Genomic DNA, 18975 nt, shown 5'->3' on the forward strand with positions numbered 1-18975 from the left:
CAGTTTGGTCAGGCTCCTCTCGCCTTGGAGCTGGTTCAGGGTCAGTAAGCATTGTGTGTGTGGGTGGAGTAAGTGCGCCTGCAAGGGGGCGCTGCTTTGGCTGGTGTTTTACTGCCTTGGGTGCCCGCCCTGCGCAGCCATGTTTTTCCAGACTTGCAGCTTTCAAGGACCATGTGGCCAGTTGCCTAGCTTATAGACCTGCGTGAAGGGGTCTGGTAACCCAGCCTGGCGTGGAAGGGTCTGGGGACCCAGCCTGGCGTGTGAAGGGTTTGTGACCCAGTCTGTGAATGGGCTTGAGGAGTCTGGGAGCTCCAAACCCAGCCCTAGCTCAACCATCGGCCCAGTCGGTGCAGGATTACCAGCAGGTAAAAGAGCCACGACAACTAGCGTGGTTGCCTAGCTTTACAATTGGCGTCAGGAACAGGATTAAGAACTAGACAATTGGCGCTGTGAGGATTCCAGACAGCAGCCTTTGTCATAGCCAGACAATCTCTAAGACAGAAAAATCCCTTTAAGCAGACATGGCCAACAAAGCTGAGTCTTTCGAGCAAGCTAGCCTTTGCTTAACTTCCCCATCCCCATTCCTCCAGCCTTAGCCAGAGTATTTTTGTAGAATTTTCAGAGCATGGAAGACAGACAACTAGAGCTTCCTTCTGCCTTTGGGGAAAATAGAATGATTTAGTCAGGCTCCCTCGGCTCAGGTATGGCTGGGGGATGAGCAGCACATTTCTTGTAAACAAGTTGTGTGGGTGGAGTTAGTGTGCATGTGCACCCATGTATCTTTCTAGTTAATTGCTTTTTTGTTCTGCAGTTTGTGAAGCAGGCTGGCAGCAGAGAGCTCTGTCTAGCAATAGAGCATGTTTACTCTGCTGGCAGCTGCTCAGTTTCAGTTTTTCTTTGGACCTTGCCGGTAGCAGTTGAGTTTCAGAGTTTCTCTTTGTACTGCCTAGCTCATAGTGTGTGTGCTGAGTAAAGACTATTCCTTCTTCAACCAAGGTTCCAAGGGCCCTTTTGCCGGTTACCTAGCTCATAGACCTACATGTGAAGGGTTTGTGAACAGGCTCAAGGGGTCTGTGGGCACCAGACACCCAGCCCTAGCTCTACAATTGGCGTTGTCAGCAGGATTATGTGCCACAGTGCCCTTGGCTCCTGTTTTTAGGAGAGCAAAAGGCAAAAAATTGAAACTGGCAACTTTTAGGACGTGGCCAAGCCACAGTTCTCTGCATGATTTCTGGGTAGGATTATGGATTTTATGGATCATAAATTTCAAATTACCTTAACTAGGACGTCTAGTCACAAGGTACATGTGGTATTAGAGCCCTTGCATGAGGCACATGAAAAAAGATAAAAGCATGACCTATTAGGACTTAGCTGATGTTTTAATGCTCTGGCTGGGGGAGAACATGGGACATTGGGTAGAGATAAGGTAAAGTCCCTCAGGTGATTTCTCCATGTAAAACCTGGAATCAAGGTGAAGTGAGAGCAAAATACAGTACTCCTCAACTCCCCAAATCCTCAAAACTCATTTCCAGACCAGTGTAATGAGTACCCTACCAATCTGGGACAAAATCCCTACAATAGCTCTAGCTTGTTTTATGCAAGGCCTTGAATTCTTGGATACAGAATACATTTACATCTTCCTCAACCCTTAGAATAAAAGGGACTGAGGGAACTTCCTCTCCCAAAGGACAGAATTTTAGGAAAATAAGTTCTAGAACTTTTACTTAAGAGAATCAGAGTCCATGGTAAGTCCATGGGTGTGGTTGTTCTACCTTTCAACTCACTTTAATCTTTGTAAACTTCAATTTGAGAGAAATACACTTTGTGATCTTTTCCTAGAAAGCCAATCATTATCTTAAATGATGCTTGCAAGTCAGGTGACTACTGCTGCCCTTGTAGAGGGTGTGAAAGCCAGAGAACTCATTCTGCTCTCAGACTCTTGGTTTCTCACCTCTCTTCTGGGCAGATAGTTTGTTTTGTTTTTAAAGATGACCAGTAAGGAGGGGATCTTAACCCTTGACTTGGTGTTGTCAGCACTACGCTCTCCCAAGCGAGCCAACTGGTCATTCCTATATAGGGAACCGAACCTGTGGCCTTGGTGTTATCAGCACCACACTCTCCCAAGTGAGCCATGGACTGGCCCTGGGCAGTTAGTTTTAAGGCGGTTTCTATGAGAGGACCTAGTGTCCTAGTTCTATCCCAGTTCTTTCTAAATGCCCTGATACACAATTGATTCACTTCTTTTCTTATTCCTTCTTGACCAAGTGAGAGGTCTTCAGCTCTCAATTCAAACTAAGTGCTGGCCAACATCACTCTCATTCCTCCTCCTGGCAGGATCGGTATCCTAGGGTCCTGGGGCCAGTAAGTGACACAAGAATTCAAAAGCCTAGTTTTGAAGAGTACCTACCAAAGATCTGGTTCACTTTCTTGCAGTTCTAGTAAGGATTAATGTTAAATCAGAAAAGAAACGTATTAGAACACCTATACTCTTCTCTCATGGTCCAAATCCACATGAGAACACAGGAAGGCCTGTATTTGAGATTTTCTGACACTTTATTTTTATAATTTTATTAAAGTAGCAGTAGCAAAGTATCTTCAGGCTTTGCATCTCCAGCACAAATGGTATCACCTTTCCCCTGAGTAGGGCATCTTCATTCCCAGGACAGAAAGTATACATTGCCCTGTGTGTCTCCCACGGCAAGCTGTAGGGTAGAATTAGGACCCAGCCAAGGATCCAGGCAGCTCACTGCCCCTTCGCATCGGAACAGGCCCAGCTACAATGGGAACAAAGATAGGGAGGTGAGAGCTACAAGCCTGGGGCCTCCTTACTAACTTATTTTTCTCTCACATTAATGCTTCATATTTAGAAACAAGTTAGTCACGCATTATTGCAAAAGGGATCAGAGAAAACAATTTTGATCTCTTGCCCTTTCTCATCCTAAGTTTGCTCTCTTGTGACATCCCTTTAGACGCCCCCATGTGCATGCGTGCACACACTCTTACCAGTTGCATACTGGGTCTCTCCCACAGCTTAACATCTCTGTCCTTTGAAGCTGTCACCAGCAATTCAGGCAGCACATGGAGGGCTGTGACAGAACCCGAGTGAATCTGAGAGAAGGGAGAGAGCGGTATAGTGAAATCTCTCAGTGGGCCCTCCTCAGTTAAGGAAGCATCAGCCTGCTGTGTCAGACCTAGAGACTCCTCCCATATACTTGTGACCCTTCCCTCAAACTCACCTTTCTACGCTGCCGCGTTGTTAGACGTATGGCTGGTGAACAGCTAATTATGCTGGTATCTAATTCCTGGCACAGAGATTCCTGGCACAGAGATGGGTCTGTCCCTTCAGTTTGGGTTTTGGGCATTTTTACTTCTTTTTGCCATATGTTACCTGTGGCCCATTCTCCTTCAGGGGTGCATTTGGCCAGGTTCCACAGCATCCCATCAGAGCTGGCACACAAAAATGAGGACTCTGCCATTTCAAGGGCAGAGTGAGAGCCAAGTCTTAGGCCTTGAAGGATCTACCACCCTTCCCTAGACCATCTCCAGGCTCCTTGGGTCCTCCCATCACCACTCACCAGATTCAGGTTTGGCCTGAGTTATGGATAGTAGGGTCCTAGTAGGATTCTCTAAATTCAGATTAAATTCCAGACTCACTTCAAACTTTCCTGATTCCTTTTGCGTCTGTGAAAGAATATGTAATTTAGTTTAGCCCACCCATATCACTCAGCTCTCAGACAAAGCAACCGTTCTCTATTACTGGTCTGGTCAGGAATTTTTTTTTTTCCCCAAACCTTAACTTAGATATAGTAAAGTGTACAAATCTGAAATATACATTTCAATGAACTTTTACACATGCATATGTCCATGCAATCACCTCCTAAATCAAAATGTAGACCATTTCCATCACCCCAAAAAGTTGCTCTCATGCCCCTTCCCAGACAATACCAGACTACCACCCCAGAGCTAACAATAGTCTGACTTCTGTCACCATAAATTAGTTTTCCTGTTCTTGAACTTCATTTAAATGAAATCATATAGTATGTACTCTTTTGTCTGTTTACATCTGTAAGGTATGTCTGCATTGTTCCATTCATAAGCATTCAGTATCCTTTTTTTTTTTTTTTTTTTGCCATGTAGCATTCCATTGTATAAATATGTGGCTATGATAAATAAAGCTGCTATGAACATTCTTATATCTGCCTTTTGGAGAACATATGCACTCATTTCTCTTGAGTACATATGAGTATTTAGGAGTGGAATCACTGAGTCGTGAACAGGCTTTAGTGGGTATCTTTAGTAGATAACAAGTCAGGTCAGGATTTAATAATCTTTCCAAGAACTAGGGGCTCCCAGGAAACTATATTTGAAGTGAACAGCTGGCTTTGGCACACCCAAACCAGTAAGTGTTGAACATCTATTAAATGATTGTTGAGTATGATAACAGCAACAATATGCAGTCCTTGTCCTCAAGACAAGAGATAAGTGAAAAAAACACGATTAAGAAAACTCCTAGGTTTATGGTTTCCCAAGGTTTTTTAAACAGTAGAATCCTTTTCATACCAATAAAATCTTACATGGAAACCCAATATATAATGCTCTAAAGTAGAGCTGCTCCGGTTGAAGGAGGGTAAGGGGATTTAGAGTCAATTGCCTTCCCCTCCTCTTTATCCTCCATTATGGGCCCCAAGGTTTAAAAAAAACTATTCATAGGGGCTGGCTGGTTAGTTCCATTGGTTAGACCACAGTCTTACAGCTCTAAGATCATGGGTTCAGATCTCCATACCAGCCAGCCACCAAAAAAGAAAGACAAAAAACTGGTCATAGACAAATGTTTGTTTTAACACACACCCACACAGAACTTACCAAAAGAACTCCATGTTCGGTGGGCTGCAGGAAAAACACACCATATTCCTTGTGGGTGTACAGCATCATAGGATGATTTGCATAGGTGTTCCTGGTTTATCAGAAAGAAAAAGGCTGAGTCCAGGAATTAAAGAGAGAATTACCCTTCCTCAGTGTTTCCTTCTAAGTTAGACTCAACTTCAGAGTAACTACTAACCCACTTTTCCTCTTTCTCCAGTTTAGAAGGAAATGGCATTCTGGATCTTACCAAATTATAGAGGGATCATCCCCTGGCTTCATGTGCAGTAATTTCATATCCGCTTTGGCCAGGATGAGGGAATGACCATCAGGGGCCAGGCCTAGACCTGTCAGCATCCCTAAGTCTTCCTGCAGAATTCGGTTCAGGTGAAGACTGTAGCTCAAAATAAGTACATGGACAGAGAAAGATTCCACTTTAGTCAACCTCTCTCAGGCTCCCCAGTCCCCCATGAATTCCTTAGGAGTGAAGAATAAAGCAAAATGTATTGTCTTCCCTACATATCCTGTTCCTCTTTCTGTTTTTCTTATATTAGTATTCATCATCACCATCTCCTATTTGCTTAAACCAGGAATCTCTAACATTTTTGTCTTTTCCTCCTCTTCTTACTTTCAACTGATCAAAAATCCCTGCACATTCTACTTGCAACCCACGTCTAAATATGTATCTCTCCTTCTAATGTCCACTGCCCAGGTCAGGGCCCACATTATGTCTTCCCTGAGTTATAGCAACAGCTATAAAAGTGATCTGCCTACCTTCAGTATCTCTCTACTACTATCCATTTTCCATACTGCCACCAACCAGAGTTCTCTTTCTAAAACTCAGATCATTATTCCAATAAAAATTCTTAGCACTGTGCCTTCTACAGCCTGGCCCCAGTTTATCTTTTCAATACAATTCCCCCCAACTCCCGCCACGAATATAAGGACTTGGCTATACCCAGAATACACCACACACGCTCATGCCTCCATGCCTTTTGTTAATGTTACTTTCTCTTCCTAAAACACTGTTCCCTTCCCTTACTGGTCCGGAAAACTCCTACTCATTCTTTAAGCCCAACCTCAAATATCAAATCTTTCCTACAATTTTTCAAATTCTGCATATATGTGCGTGCGCGTGTGTGTGCACATATTTTCATTATAGCACTAATCAGTCTGAATATTCATGGTTTAATTATACATACATTCCTCTACTGTGAGCTCCCTTGATTAAAGAATAAGTTTCATTTGCATCTGGTTTATGCTGCCTGGCTCAGAGCCTGGCATCAAGTAGGCACTAGAGAATCATTAATTGAAATTGACATGGTCAGGAGCAGAAAATAATTTCCTGCTCAATAATTGGTATCCTATTGCCTAGTTCGGAAGCAAAAGTGGTGTGATTTAAGTAAAATCCCAGGTATGAGGAGACTACCATTCCTATTACATTAACCCAGCTGCCTTGTTTCACCTGAAATTTCCGAGTGTCGAACCCTTCTGCAGTTCCACTTGCCACTCGCTGATTTTTTCATCAGCACTGAGAGCAAAGAAGGTGTGTGCCGAGTACCAGATCAGAGCACCAATATGGCCTGGAGCCTGGTGTATACAACAAGTTCAATTCAGTATTTCTAAGGAGACAGGATTAACCCTCTTTCCCCTCTCAGGAATATATGCAGCCTCTAACCCTGCATGTACCATTAATGCATAGCGGGGCAGAATTCACATAAACAAAGAACTGAGGTCGCCCCAACTCACCTGTGCTGTGGCCACAGTCTTAGCTTCCTGCCACAAGATTAGTTCCCCAGCTTGATTTCCAGACACTGCCATGGAACCATCTGGTGCCCAGGCCATAGCAGTGATGGCTGAGGAACTCCTGGGTATGTATGTGTCATCTGGAGAAGAAAGGAAGTGATTCATTAGGATACATCTAGGATATAAGAAGAGATATCAGGCTACCCATGACCTTCTTTGTCCCAGTAACACAAACCTCTTTCATACTTTGCCTTTCTCCACGCCTCACTCACCTGCTTCCTTAGGTACCTGCCAGAGCCGTATGGTACCATCCTCTGAGGTAGTCAGTAGGAGGCCTGAGGTTTCCGAAACAGCAGCTGCATTGACTGGGCCACTGTGTCCCAGGAGGCTGTGTGTTTGGTACACCTGGGAGGAAGGGATGGAGATGAGCCAGAGGGGGTTGACACAACAGGATGTGCCACATACCTTCTCCATCCCTTTCCCCCAGTCCTTGCGGGGAACTCACCAAAAGGGGATGCCACAACCTTATGGCCCCATCCAGTCCAACAGTTGCCACCAGAAGCTCTGACCCAGGCTGTCCAGCTGATAAGACAGAGACTGAGTAAAGAGAAAGGAACAGGCAGGGGAGAAGGGGAGGTGGCTGATGTTTCACTACCTGCGCGGGGCTCCAGGGCAGCTGCACAGTGGCTGATGGGTCCCGAGTGAGCACAGATGCTGGTCAGCTCCACGCCCTGATGGTCCCACACTTTCAAGGTCCCATCCCGGCTCACAGACACCACATGCTCCTCCTGCCCCAGAGATAGGATCAGAGCAGGGTCATACTGAGCAGGGCATAGGAAGTAGGACTCTCTCCACAGAGGTGTGGGCTGAGCATTAGAGGCTTGGAGGAGGTCAAAGACGGAGGAGAACTCAGGAACACTGAGGCTGGATGGCTCAGGACTTGCAATCCTGCCGCAGAGTCATGATACTAAGATACTATATTTTCATGTTCCCCTCTCTCTCCTCTCACAGCAGCTCTCAGTCTCAACACCATAATCCAAGCCCAAGCATCTCATTCTTTATACTCCCTTCTCCTTTGAGATTAGACACCCAATGCATGCAGTCTCCCAAAGCCCCCTTATCCCTCCCAGAGACCCCAGTGAGCTCTCCATTGCCTTCTCCCCCCCCCCACCCAAAGATGACCGGTAAGGGGATCTTAACCATTGACTTGGTGTTGTCAGCACCACGCTCACCCAGTGAGCTAACCGCCCATCCCTATATGGGATCTGAACCCATGGCCTTGGTGTTATCAGCACGACACTCTCCCAAGTGAGCCACAGGCCGGCCCCTCTCCATTGCCTTCTTACCACAGCCACCACGGCGCTCACAGCACTCTGATGACCCAGGAACTGACCAAGCTGCTGTCCTGACTGTGGGTCCCAGAGCCCCACAGAGCCATCACTGGAGCAGGAGATCTACAGAGTCAGAAGTTAGAGGAGTGGGATTATCAGCATCTCCCCAGCATGTTTGTATGTGGTGTAGAAGGACTATAAGCCTTGTGATTAAGAGCATGGGCTCTCCTGAGTTCAAATCCTGCCTCCACTATTCATTGCACTGTGATCTGGGGCAAGTTCATCTCTCTGAGCCTTAGGTTTCTCAACTACTAAATGAGGAGAATGATAGTGCACCTACTTGATGTGGTTGCTGTGGGGACAGGTGCACCTATATAAAGGACTTAGAACACTGCCTGGTACACAGTGAGAATGTGATAAATAGTAGCTAGTGTCCTTTTTATTGACATAATGTCAGACAACAAATCCAGATAAATGTGGAAAATTTGCCGAGCTAAAGAAAGATCTGGTTGCCTAAAAGGCAGGGGTAGGATAGACTATGACAAGTCTACTCAGCTGATATTCACTTTTTTCACATCTCTTTCAGAACAACCAGAGTGGGGACTCTGCACTAGGAAACTAGGCTTCACCAACGCTGAGTACATAATTTGAGACTCATTTTGTGCCTTAGGACCAAAGGAATCATTGCAGTACCTTTTACCTACAGGGCTAAGACATCCCAACCCCTGGAGAAAGAGACCATATTCTTAAGAGCTTGGGCTTCTAATCAGAAAGTTCACATTCAGCTTTATCATTGATATGACCTTGGAAACGTTCTTTATCCTATCTGAGTTCAATTTCCTTGTCTGTGAAACAGAGATAGAAGTAGTATCTACAGGGTGCCATAAAGATTGAGAAAATATATGCAGAGAGCTTAGTTCAGTGACTGGCACATACTAAGTGCTCAATAAACGCTAGCTATTACTATGATTAATGGGTGCTAGGAAAAGGATGAGACAGGGAGTGCTGTCCTCCTTCAAGAACCCTGCTGGACTCTGCACCACCCCTACCCCTTCACTCACCAGTAGGTTGTCTTTGGTCCAGGCACAACCAGTGACCCAATCACGGTGACAGGCAGGGAAGGAGCAGATCATAACAGGGGCTTTGTGTGTCCTCACGTCCCAGCAGAGTAGGCTCTTGATAGGTCCCAAAGAGAGGAAGCAGTCAGGACCATAGCAGGGTGGTAGGAACACCAGTACCATTTCAGGCAAGAAGTTTCAAGGAAAGAGGGAGTTCAAGGAAGCATGAGTAGACAGATCTGTAGGAGATCTGGCAACGCAAAAAGCAGGAGGAAGCAATGGGAAATGGGCTGTTAAGGAATCTAGGAACCACAGCGGCTGTGGGGCCCAGGGGTTGCATCCCTAGGGAGCTCACCCGATCCCTGCCCCCAGTGGCAAGGCTGCTTCCATCAGCACTGAAGCTACAGCAGCTCACTGGGCCCTCATGTCCCCGGAGCTCAGTGCCACAGGGAAAGTCTTCTGCCCTGTGAGGCAGTGTCAGCAACTGCCTTGGCCACAGCTGCACCGTGAAATCCTCTGCATTGGAAATAGAGAGAGAGGAAGACTTCCTGGAAGAGGAACCAAGACAGGCCTGGGAGGCCAAAGACAAATGCCATCATAGGGGCTGAGGCAGTGTCCGAGGGCACAGCTCCAGAGGAGGGATGCAGTGAGTCATGTGGCTGTGAGAGGCCCAGACAAGGGCCAGCCACCATGTGAGTACAAAGAACAGGGGACAACCAGCACTCCCAACTCAGGCCAGGAACATGGCTCCCTGTCTCTCTCCAACTTCCTACCACATTTTGCACAGTGGCTGCTCAGATCCCACCTCTTCTCAAGTGCCCAGTGCTACTTCCACCTCACCATCAAGTGAGGACCAAGCCTCTGACCTAGAGGACACCAAGGCCATTTTGCATTTTCACCTCAACGTCTCTCCCTCTCTCTAAGGGAAATCTGTCCTATTATATAGCAAAGTCGCCCACTGGACAGAAACTCAAAGGATTACCAGGAGTTTAAAGGTACCAGAATAAGGATTAGGGAGGGAACAAGAAGAAACAGAGTCCAGACTGTTATGTAAGATAAACACATTCAAATGCACTTTGAAAGTAGTAAAAAAAATTGCATTTGCACGTGTATTTTCATACCCACATATATATATATATAAACTGAAGGAGAGGCCAGCCCATTGGCTCACTTGGGAGAGTGTGGTGCTGATAACACCAAGGCCACGGGTTTGGATCCCTACATAGGGATGGCCGGTTAGCTCACTTGGGAGAGCGTGGTGTTGACAATACCAAGTCAAGGGCTAAGATCACCTTACCGGTCATTTTTTAAAAAATAAAAAATAAAAAATAAAAAAATTGAAGGAAAGTATTAGCATATTTAAGCATATTTAAAAGGAACAACGATTTGGTCACTTTGCCCACTGCCCAGCAGTACCTGAGGCAGAAGCCAAGAGCTCCTGGGAGGTGGCCAGTGCCAGCACAGGCTTCCGATATCTGGACAGGAGCCAGAGGGACTGAAGGGAGCTTTCCTTGAGCACCCAGCCCTGCAGGGACCCATCTTCTGCACCACACACCAACACCTCCGAGCTTAGCCAGGCCAGTGCAGACACTGCCACATCTAGTGCTTGACACTGAGTCCCCGGGGAATCTAGAGAATGAGAGACAAGAGAGTAAGACACTTGGAAATGTGGGGATGGGTAGGGGGACCTCTTTTCAAAGGCTTAAAAAATCCATCCATTCCCCCTTCAGTACCTGAAGAGATGTTGTAGATCCTAATGCCATCTGCTCGGTACCCAACAGCCACCTGGTCACCATCTGGGCTGAGAGCCACGGAAAGGGCAGGAGAGAGAGAGAGGGAACCCAGGCACCCACGGGGCCGACCCAGAGACCCTGACCACACCTGGACCTGGAGGCCGAGAAAAGGGCTTAAAGATACCCACTTCCACCACCCAGTCCTCCCCACCACCAGTTACAGACACCCCCATTAAGGTGCTCCTTCCAGATGCTCTTCTCATGAGGGCTGTCCACACACACACCCACACCCCTCTCCCTGTAGCTCCCGCCATCCAAGCTCCTCCACAGTCTCCTCAACAAAGGCCCTACCCTCACCCAAACACTCCCTGCCTTTGCTCCTCTGTCCTCAGGACTCCCCGCTAGCTCTCTGTAACCTGACCTTGCCATCCTCTCCAGCCGTCAGTAACTGGCACCCAGCCTGCAGGAAAAGCGCAGCAGCAACAAAGCCACAGTGGGCAGGGAAGGCAGCCAGCTGTGCCCCCTCTTGCCAGGCCCACAGCTCCATCGTGCCGTCCAACCGGCCAACAGCTACAACCCGCCCAGGCACATTGAAGGCCAAGGTACGGACAGAGGCTCCTGGGGCCCCCAGTTCCTATGCAGGAGGTAGAAATGGAAATGTCAGGCCCCCTCTCAGCACAAGCCCAAAGTGACACGGAATGCTGATGTCCATCATTCCCCATCTCCCACTCCTGTCCTCCTATGCTTCGTTTCCCAGAGCCGCACAGGACCTTCTTACCTTGGTGACTTTGAGCCCGTCCACATGGAAGAAGCTGAACCTGCCAGACCAGCTGCCTGTGGCTATTACCTGCCCCTCTGGATGGAAGGCAGTGCAGTTCAGGGGCTTGGTACAGGTGTGCTGGAAGGCCAGCTGCCCATGGACTGTGTCCCACAGCTGGAGGACAGAGAGGAGAGGAGGCAGGGTGCTGAATACAGATGCCTGAGCTTCTCAGTCCCAGAGCTCCAGCAGCCACGTTGCCCAGTCCCCACACTCAGCAGGGAAGGCCTCCTCAGGCCAAGCAGTCAGCAGTCTCTGCCATGCTAAGAGAACAACCTCATCATGACTGACTCACAGTCTAGGTCACTTTGACCACCGCAGCGCCCTAGTCATTACCTTTAGGCATCCCCCCAGGCACACGGTAGCCAGCAGCCGGCGGTCTGGGCTCAGGCAGCTGCCAGTGACTTGGTACTGGTGGGCCTTGGTCTGGAACACCCTATCCCGGGAAGAGAGTCAGGCCCCTGGGACTCCTTGGCCATAGGCTCCCCCCTCGTTCCCTTCACCTGAGGCTTCTGATAAACGGGGAAAGCCCCCCTCCAAGATATGTGGGAGGCACCCCGTACCGACAACCATGCTGCAGGTCCCAGAGCTCCAGGAGCCCGTTGAAGGCAGTGAGAAAGAGGGCTCTGTCAGAGAGGAATGAACAGGAGGAGATTCCATCACAGCCACTCACCACAGACTTCTCCTCCTGTGAGAGTGGGTGGAAAAGCACAGCTCAGGCAACACCCTTTACCCTCCATGTCCCACTACCCCGGGCCCCAACCAGAGAGGAGGCCAAGGCAAAAAGGGCTTTAAAAAACTAATAAAAAAAAAAAAAGAAGAAGAAGGGCTTGCCCCTGTCTGTCTACATTCTCAGCCCAGGCACAGGTTCAGATGGGGCCTCATGATCCAAGTAGGGCCACATCTTCTCTTTCTCTCCAAACCTCACACCTACTCCCCAGTCATGGGAGATTTTGATGGGTCTGAGGGAGAGGGATTACATGCATGCATATATATGGGGGGGAGGATGATATGGGTGGGAAGAGGGGAGAGAGAGGCCATGGCTATGCGACTCATCTCTCCAGCCTAATCTACTATCACCCTCCCATAAGCACCCTCTGCTGCAATCGTTCCCAGCAATTTACAGGAAACATTCTCCTCCTGTGTCTTTGCTCAGGCTCCTCACTACATGCAGAATGCCTGCCCTTCTCTCTCCTATAACTACACAACTCACTGAGCTCTTAATTATGTCACACAGTTATGTTTTAGGTCCTTTTTTTTTTACCTTCTGACTTACTTCCAAAGAAAATTGACCACTTGGTGGGCAAAGACAAAATCTTAAGCCTGTGTTCCTTGCAATGCTTAGTACATGCCTTGAATAAAGATGTGCAGCAAAGAGCTACTGTGTGATTGATTTTTTGACCCATCCCTTTGATCTGATGTGAGAAGAATCAACCAGGGTGATAGCGGGTGGGTCTAGGATGGGTCTTGGCTGGTCTAGGGCTTCGGGGCAGTCTGTGAGGGTTTCTGAAGGTAAATTCTGCCCCATCTTAAGTATCATACCTGCCAGGTTCTCAGGTCCAACAGGTAAACTGTCCCACTGGCAGTTCCCACAGCTGCTCTTTGCCCATTGGGGGACAGGGCCACAGCGGTGGGGGATGAGGAAACTGCCAGAGTCAGGCTGGAGCTAGAAAAATGAGGGGAAGACAGCAAACATGAAATTGGTTTCTGCATTTCTGTTCCTGAATCCCACTCTCCACAGTGCTTCTGATCTGTCCTTTATTCTCCAGTTTCAGAAAGGGCTGCAGCTTGCTTTCTGGTGGGCTTATCAATGTCTAGAGTCAAGGGTCTTCTTACGTTTGCTGATCCCTCATGGTCTGGGGCTTATTAAGCCATCGCAGCATGCGCCGGAGGTGCCATTGCTGGGAGAGCAGGGGGACCTGGTGGCAAACAGGTGAGTCTAGAGGCTGGTTGGCTGCCTGCTGGGGCAGGAGTAGGGGGTACTGGCTGAGGATTGGAGCCTGCTGCTTAAGGAAGGTGAGAAATACAGCAACGTCAGCCTCAGGGAGCTTTTGTTCCTGTTCAGGGACTGAAGAAGCTACAAAAGAGAGACAGATTGAGAAGGGCTCAGCCCTTCTGCATCCTCCAGATCACTAGGGAGCCAGCCTGGACCCCATTAACCCCAGCAAAAATAGAATCACATGGTGTGTCAAAAACAGTAAGTTTTAGTTGGTTAGAGTGTGGTGCTGATAAAATAGCAAGTCTCAAAGTGTGGCCCTCTGGCCCCATATCAAGAACACTTGTTAAAAGTACCAAGCTTTAGGCCCCACTCCAGACCTAGGGAACCACTATCTGGGGACCCAAGGATCAGCAATTCAAATGATTTCATGCCCACTAAATAAAGTTTAAGGACGTCTGATCTATGAGATCTAAGCAAAAGGACTCCTGAGCATGATTTGCTTATACTCTTGGCATTTTCATCTTGGAATGGAAACTTGACTATTTTTTCCATTACACCTCCTGATGAGCTGTACCCCCCCCAACCCCCCACCCCATCAGCACACCCAGGAGTCCCATATCTCAGAGAAGAAACCACCCAGTGACTCATCTCACCATAGAGGGCATGGGCCTCCAAGAGCCGAGAGACCAGACCCAATTTCAGGTGTGCAGCCACCACGTGGAGACTGGTGAGGAACTTTGAAAGAAGGCCACGGTTCCCACTGTGGAGCTAGGAAGGCCAGATTGGATTCATTAGGGACATGAAGAGCTAGTGAGGAGGAACAGTCTAGTCTTAGACCCTGTCTGTGCAGCCGGGACCTAGACCTAAGAGCTGGGACAAAGGACCTGAAGAAGAAGGACAGGAAAACAGAAAGGAGAGAGGTAGAGGGAGTTTGAGAGGAGGGGGTAATGGTAGTGGTGATGGTGATGTTGATAAATGTGAGGAGTCTCAGAATAGCGAAGCAGTTACTTGGGGAAAGGTGTCTGTGGGGTCTGGGGACTAACCAAGTGGTAAGGCAGGTCTCCCAGAGCCTCAGGAGGGCAGCTTTGGAAAGTGCCTGGGGCATCAGGGTCACACATCTTCCAGAGCTGAGCTATAAAAACAGACATTAAAAAGGTCTCAGATCATATCCCTCAGGCTACAGGAAGAGTCATCCAAGCACTGGGGTGGCCAGCAGATGGGGAGCACCAGCAGGTGGTGCTGGCCCAGGCCCCACACCCCACGCCCGGGCTGACCTGGGCTGCAGTCACCTGCAATGAGGGTGTGTGCCATTTCCTCCAGCCCCAGCCTCTTCCCATAGCGACGTGTAGCTGCTGTTCTCAGAGGCCCATCAGGGAGGCACAGCCGGGCACCAGGGCGCTCCAGGGGGCCTTCCCCTAACAAACTGTCCTCGTGAGAAGGAGGAGGCCTGTCAGTGAGCATCCTGGCACAGCAGTGACCTCCCATTTCCACCTCAAACAGTGGTAACTGGAGCAACAGCTCATGCAGGGCCTGGGCGACAGGTGTTGGGGATATAACTAGGGAAGGGCGGGATGAAGAAAGGATCCCATGGTCGTTGATTCAAAGACGGGAAGGCAGAGTGAGGTCGGTAGAAGCTGAGCTGGGGGCACCTGTACCTGCGCAGACTCTGGACTAGGTAGGCAAATGGGCCCATGGGGTAGGGGTCTCCACTGCTACCAGCAGCCACTGCTTCGTCCCAGCTCTTAGTCCCCGTGGGCAGTATACGCCACGCACTCAGCACTCCATGCAGCTGGTCCACAGTCAGACCTGAAAACCCAAGCTCTCTGAGGCCCTCACCAAACCACACACCAATCCCCATGACACCTAGTCCCTCCTTGCACTGCCTTCTGAGGCTCCTCAGCCTTAGCCTCCCAACCCAGCCCAACCACTGACCACTACGTGTGGCCTTAAGGGAGGCCAAGGCTTGAGGAAGGACATCGGAGCCGTGCTCCTGCTCCAGGGTGCTCAAGATGTGCTGCAGCAGCAGGGGGACAGTGGCAGGCAGGGTCCTGAGCCGCTCAGACACCTGGGAGCAGAGGGAGACCAGGCTCAGTGGGGAGGGAGAGAAGGAGCTGCAGCTGTGGGGGACGGGAGAGGACAGTGTTAAGAACAGTGGGAAGGGATGATGAAAAGTTAAAGAGAAACAGGTGGGAGTGAAGCGAGTGAGGGTGGAATGAGTGATGAGAAGACGGCAAAGGGGCCGAGCCCGTGGCGCACTTGGTAGAGTGCTGCGCTGGGAGCGCAGCAACGCTCCCGCCGCGGGTTCGGATCCTATATGGGACTGACCAGTGCACTCACTGGCTGAGTGCCGGTCACGAAAAAACGACAAAAAAAAAAAAAAAAAAAAAAAGAAGACGGCAAAGGATAAGGGCTGGGGATGAGACAAAGAAGCTGACTGGAGAAGGGAAAGTGGGATTAGGACTTAGAAGATGAGGAGCAACCGACCTGCTCATAAAGCGTGAAGAGCCGCAGGTGATCGGTGACCAAGCGCAGGTAGAGCGGCAGACCTGAGCCCCGCTTCACCAGCAGCAGCTGCATCTGATAAGACTCAGAGGACTCAGTGTGGGGACCAGAGAGACTGCCCACAGCCAGCCTTCTGTCCCAGCACCACGCCCTCTGCAAGGCAGCTCCTCCTGAGAGTCGCCAGCAGGGGACAGGGACGCGGCCATCCCTCAGGACACAACCATCCCTCCCCTACACTGCCCTGCCTAGCCACCCCCATGGCTCACCCCACCCTACCTGATAAGAACAGTTTTGCTTGTCCCTTCACCCACACAGGCCCCAGAGAAGCAATTCACCAGGGGAAAAGGCTGGGTGATACTATAAGGAATCAGTTATCTTATTAACCACTTCCCCTGGTACAGAGTTCCTGAGAAAATGAAGGAGTAGGCCTGGGCAGGGCAGCTGGCAGCCTCAGCACCCGGGTCATCTGGGCTCCCAGATTTGGCCCACGTGCCCAACAACACTGGCCTAGATCCAACCTGGTTGTTAAAAGGCGACTCCTCCAGCCGCTTCCCGTACAGAGCCAGCTCCTCTCTCACTAGCTGGGCCCGGGCAGATGGCTCCAGAGTCCCCAGGGCCACCACGTGGGCACCTTGGCTCTGCTCAAGGGTCTCCCCCAGGCCTGAGTCATTAGACATGCTCAGTACCAGATGTACTTTCTGTGACATTTGGGCAAAGGGGCAGGGAGGTAGAAAGAAAAGGAGAACCACATTAGAAAGGTCCCTCTCCTCCTGACTGTATCCATCCTTCTCCCCAACCTGCCTCCCACCCCCACCTCCTCCTCACACTCACCCGGGGAAGGGTCTTTGGGATCCAGTCAGAGATCAGCTGCCCATTCTGATCCACCAACCTGTCGGCCCCATCAATGATCAGGACCAGAGCCTGGCCAGGTTGCAGGGCCTGAGCAGACTTGGGCAGCAGCCTCTGCAGCTCCCACACCAGGCCTCTGTGTGTGGAGGGAGTCAAGGTCAGCAGGAGAGAGGGGCAGGGGCAGGGCATGGGACCATCAACAAGGCTGGGCTGAGTACACACCGGTAGGTATTGGGGAGGGTGCTCAGCTCTTGCACTTGGCTATGCAGATAGGTACACAGGCGTCTGAGCAGGGTGAGGGCAAGGCCCTGGTCTGGACGGGCCCCTGAAAAGTGGAAGAAGACTAAGGGGGCCACCTTGGCCCCATCAGAAGAAGCCTGCAGGGCTGACACAAGGGATGCCTACATGGGACAGGAACAGAAAACATGGTCACATTTTTCATGCACGAGCTCCCTCTGCCTCCCCTCCTGAGCCCATACAGCCCTCCTGCCCTCCCTCCTGCCCAGATCCCAGAGACTCTGTACCAGGAAGGCAGTCTTGCCCTGTCCCGACTGCCCAGTCACCAGGCTCAGCCTCCCACGGTGCAGAATTAGCTGCTGCACTGTGTCCTGAAGAAGGTGCGGTCGGGCAGGACTCGGTGGGTTCCGCAGTTGCTGAAACGTGGCCTGGACCAAGTCATCATCTGGGATGGACACTGGCTGCTCCAGCTGGGCCCCAGGCTGAGGGCACGTGGAGCAGTGACTATCTGTGCTGCCATGCTCCTCAGGACCCCCAGGCTTAAAACTCCCAGAGCCCCTACCACGTCAGTTCCCATTCAAGACTGCCTAGACCACCCTACCCTACCTCCTTCTCCACTCCTCTGGCCATCAGTGCTCCTACTGACCTGTAGGTAAAGCTTCTGGATCATATTCCACACATCCTGCAGAACCAACTGCCCAAACTCCTTCAGCCCCCCGACATAGGGCCGGCCAGCTGTGACACCCCCCCACTCACAGGAGTATCTGTGGGCAAAGCAAGCACAACCAGAGTCAGAGCAGGCTTGGGCCCCCCACCCCCTCATCTCTCTGTACAGGTGCTCTGAACCTCCCCCAGCTCACCTGCGACAGGTAATCCTTTTCTGTCTGCTCAAGTAACTCTTCAGTTCTGAGATCCGATGTGCAGCCTCTTCAGACTCAGAAATAAAGTCAGATTTCCAGGCATCTGGCACAGAGCTAACCACCAAACAACCCAAGAGTAGGGCCAGACTCAGACCCCAGTCTCCCTCCACCAACCATGTGACATGAAACTCTTCAAGTGGAGACCTCCTGACTTCAGCTCCAAGGTTGATTTGAAGCTGCAAAGGCATGCCCCCTGAGTCCTGTTTCTCTCCCCTAGCTCCCCCTCCTATACTCTGAATGTTGGGGAGAGAAAACATGGCCACTGAGCCTGTCTGGCCTTCTGTGTACACCTGGCCCCAGAGGCAACAGAAGGTACCTGAGAAAACTAGAATCCCGGAAGTAGATGAGAGTCTGGGCAGAGGGCTGCAGGCGGAGGCCCCGATTCAGGAACTGCATCACCTCCATCTCTGTCACAGAGCGCCCTAAAGGGTACTGCTGGGCCTGCAGGGAGAGGGCAGACAGGCGGGTTCAGTCCTAGGTCACACTAACCCCACCCTTGAGACCTTCCATGGCCCTAGAGCCCTTTATTTCAGAAAAGTTTCTTCCTCCCTCTAGACACAAGCAATAAAATATAGCTAACAGCTACCATTTATTGAATGCCTGTTATGTGTTGATAGCCCTGCAATGTAGATGCTGTCACTTAAGAATATGTGGGGAAATTGAGGCTAGGTAAGATTAAGCTGCTCCCCACAAAGCTGCACAACCTGTAAATGATGGAAGGGAGATCAGACCCCGGATCCATCTGATGGCAAAATCTAAACAGATCTCTCTCACCTGTTACATCCCTTGGCCAACCCTGGAGGTACTTCTCAAAGGAATTTCCTCATCTAGCACTTGGCCAACTCACAGAATCTTCTACCTGAGTTTCACTTCAAGTCTCAAGAACTAGCCTGTGCATAGTCCTGGGGTTTCTGACAAACTGTGGTTCCTCCCCACCCCTGCCCTAACCTGTTTCCTCCCCAGCCTCTCCTCCAACCTTGTCT

General features: G+C 50.0%; 1 protein-coding gene across 2 annotated transcripts in view; it reads right to left on the reverse strand.

Moving 5' to 3' along the window:
* Window positions 1-2583: 2583 nt before the first annotated feature.
* TEP1 (telomerase associated protein 1) overlaps window positions 2584-18975 on the reverse strand; it is a 43914-nt gene continuing 27522 nt past the window's right edge. For both annotated transcript variants that reach the window (XM_063088501.1, XM_063088502.1), the window contains 35 exons: window positions 18309-18433; window positions 17933-18046; window positions 17719-17836; window positions 17360-17554; window positions 17058-17236; window positions 16818-16971; window positions 16505-16684; window positions 15969-16061; window positions 15417-15549; window positions 15140-15290; window positions 14774-14907; window positions 14528-14616; window positions 14138-14252; window positions 13382-13622; window positions 13088-13211; window positions 12109-12233; window positions 11882-11981; window positions 11507-11662; window positions 11150-11362; window positions 10729-10882; window positions 10412-10624; window positions 9351-9511; window positions 8999-9112; window positions 7953-8060; window positions 7262-7394; window positions 7112-7188; window positions 6879-7011; window positions 6610-6746; window positions 6326-6450; window positions 5111-5254; window positions 4864-4954; window positions 3576-3681; window positions 3237-3469; window positions 3004-3108; window positions 2584-2774 (listed from right to left, as the gene is read on the reverse strand). In XM_063088501.1, coding sequence (XP_062944571.1) covers window positions 2652-2774; window positions 3004-3108; window positions 3237-3469; window positions 3576-3681; window positions 4864-4954; window positions 5111-5254; window positions 6326-6450; window positions 6610-6746; window positions 6879-7011; window positions 7112-7188; window positions 7262-7394; window positions 7953-8060; window positions 8999-9112; window positions 9351-9511; window positions 10412-10624; window positions 10729-10882; window positions 11150-11362; window positions 11507-11662; window positions 11882-11981; window positions 12109-12233; window positions 13088-13211; window positions 13382-13622; window positions 14138-14252; window positions 14528-14616; window positions 14774-14907; window positions 15140-15290; window positions 15417-15549; window positions 15969-16061; window positions 16505-16684; window positions 16818-16971; window positions 17058-17236; window positions 17360-17554; window positions 17719-17836; window positions 17933-18046; window positions 18309-18433 — 4896 coding nt within the window. In that variant the 3' untranslated portion in view covers window positions 2584-2651. The remainder of the gene's footprint in view (window positions 2775-3003; window positions 3109-3236; window positions 3470-3575; window positions 3682-4863; window positions 4955-5110; window positions 5255-6325; window positions 6451-6609; window positions 6747-6878; window positions 7012-7111; window positions 7189-7261; window positions 7395-7952; window positions 8061-8998; window positions 9113-9350; window positions 9512-10411; window positions 10625-10728; window positions 10883-11149; window positions 11363-11506; window positions 11663-11881; window positions 11982-12108; window positions 12234-13087; window positions 13212-13381; window positions 13623-14137; window positions 14253-14527; window positions 14617-14773; window positions 14908-15139; window positions 15291-15416; window positions 15550-15968; window positions 16062-16504; window positions 16685-16817; window positions 16972-17057; window positions 17237-17359; window positions 17555-17718; window positions 17837-17932; window positions 18047-18308; window positions 18434-18975) is intronic.

The sequence above is a fragment of the Cynocephalus volans genome, chromosome 3 (genome assembly GCF_027409185.1).
Source record: "Cynocephalus volans isolate mCynVol1 chromosome 3, mCynVol1.pri, whole genome shotgun sequence".
Lineage (NCBI taxonomy): Eukaryota > Metazoa > Chordata > Mammalia > Dermoptera > Cynocephalidae > Cynocephalus > Cynocephalus volans.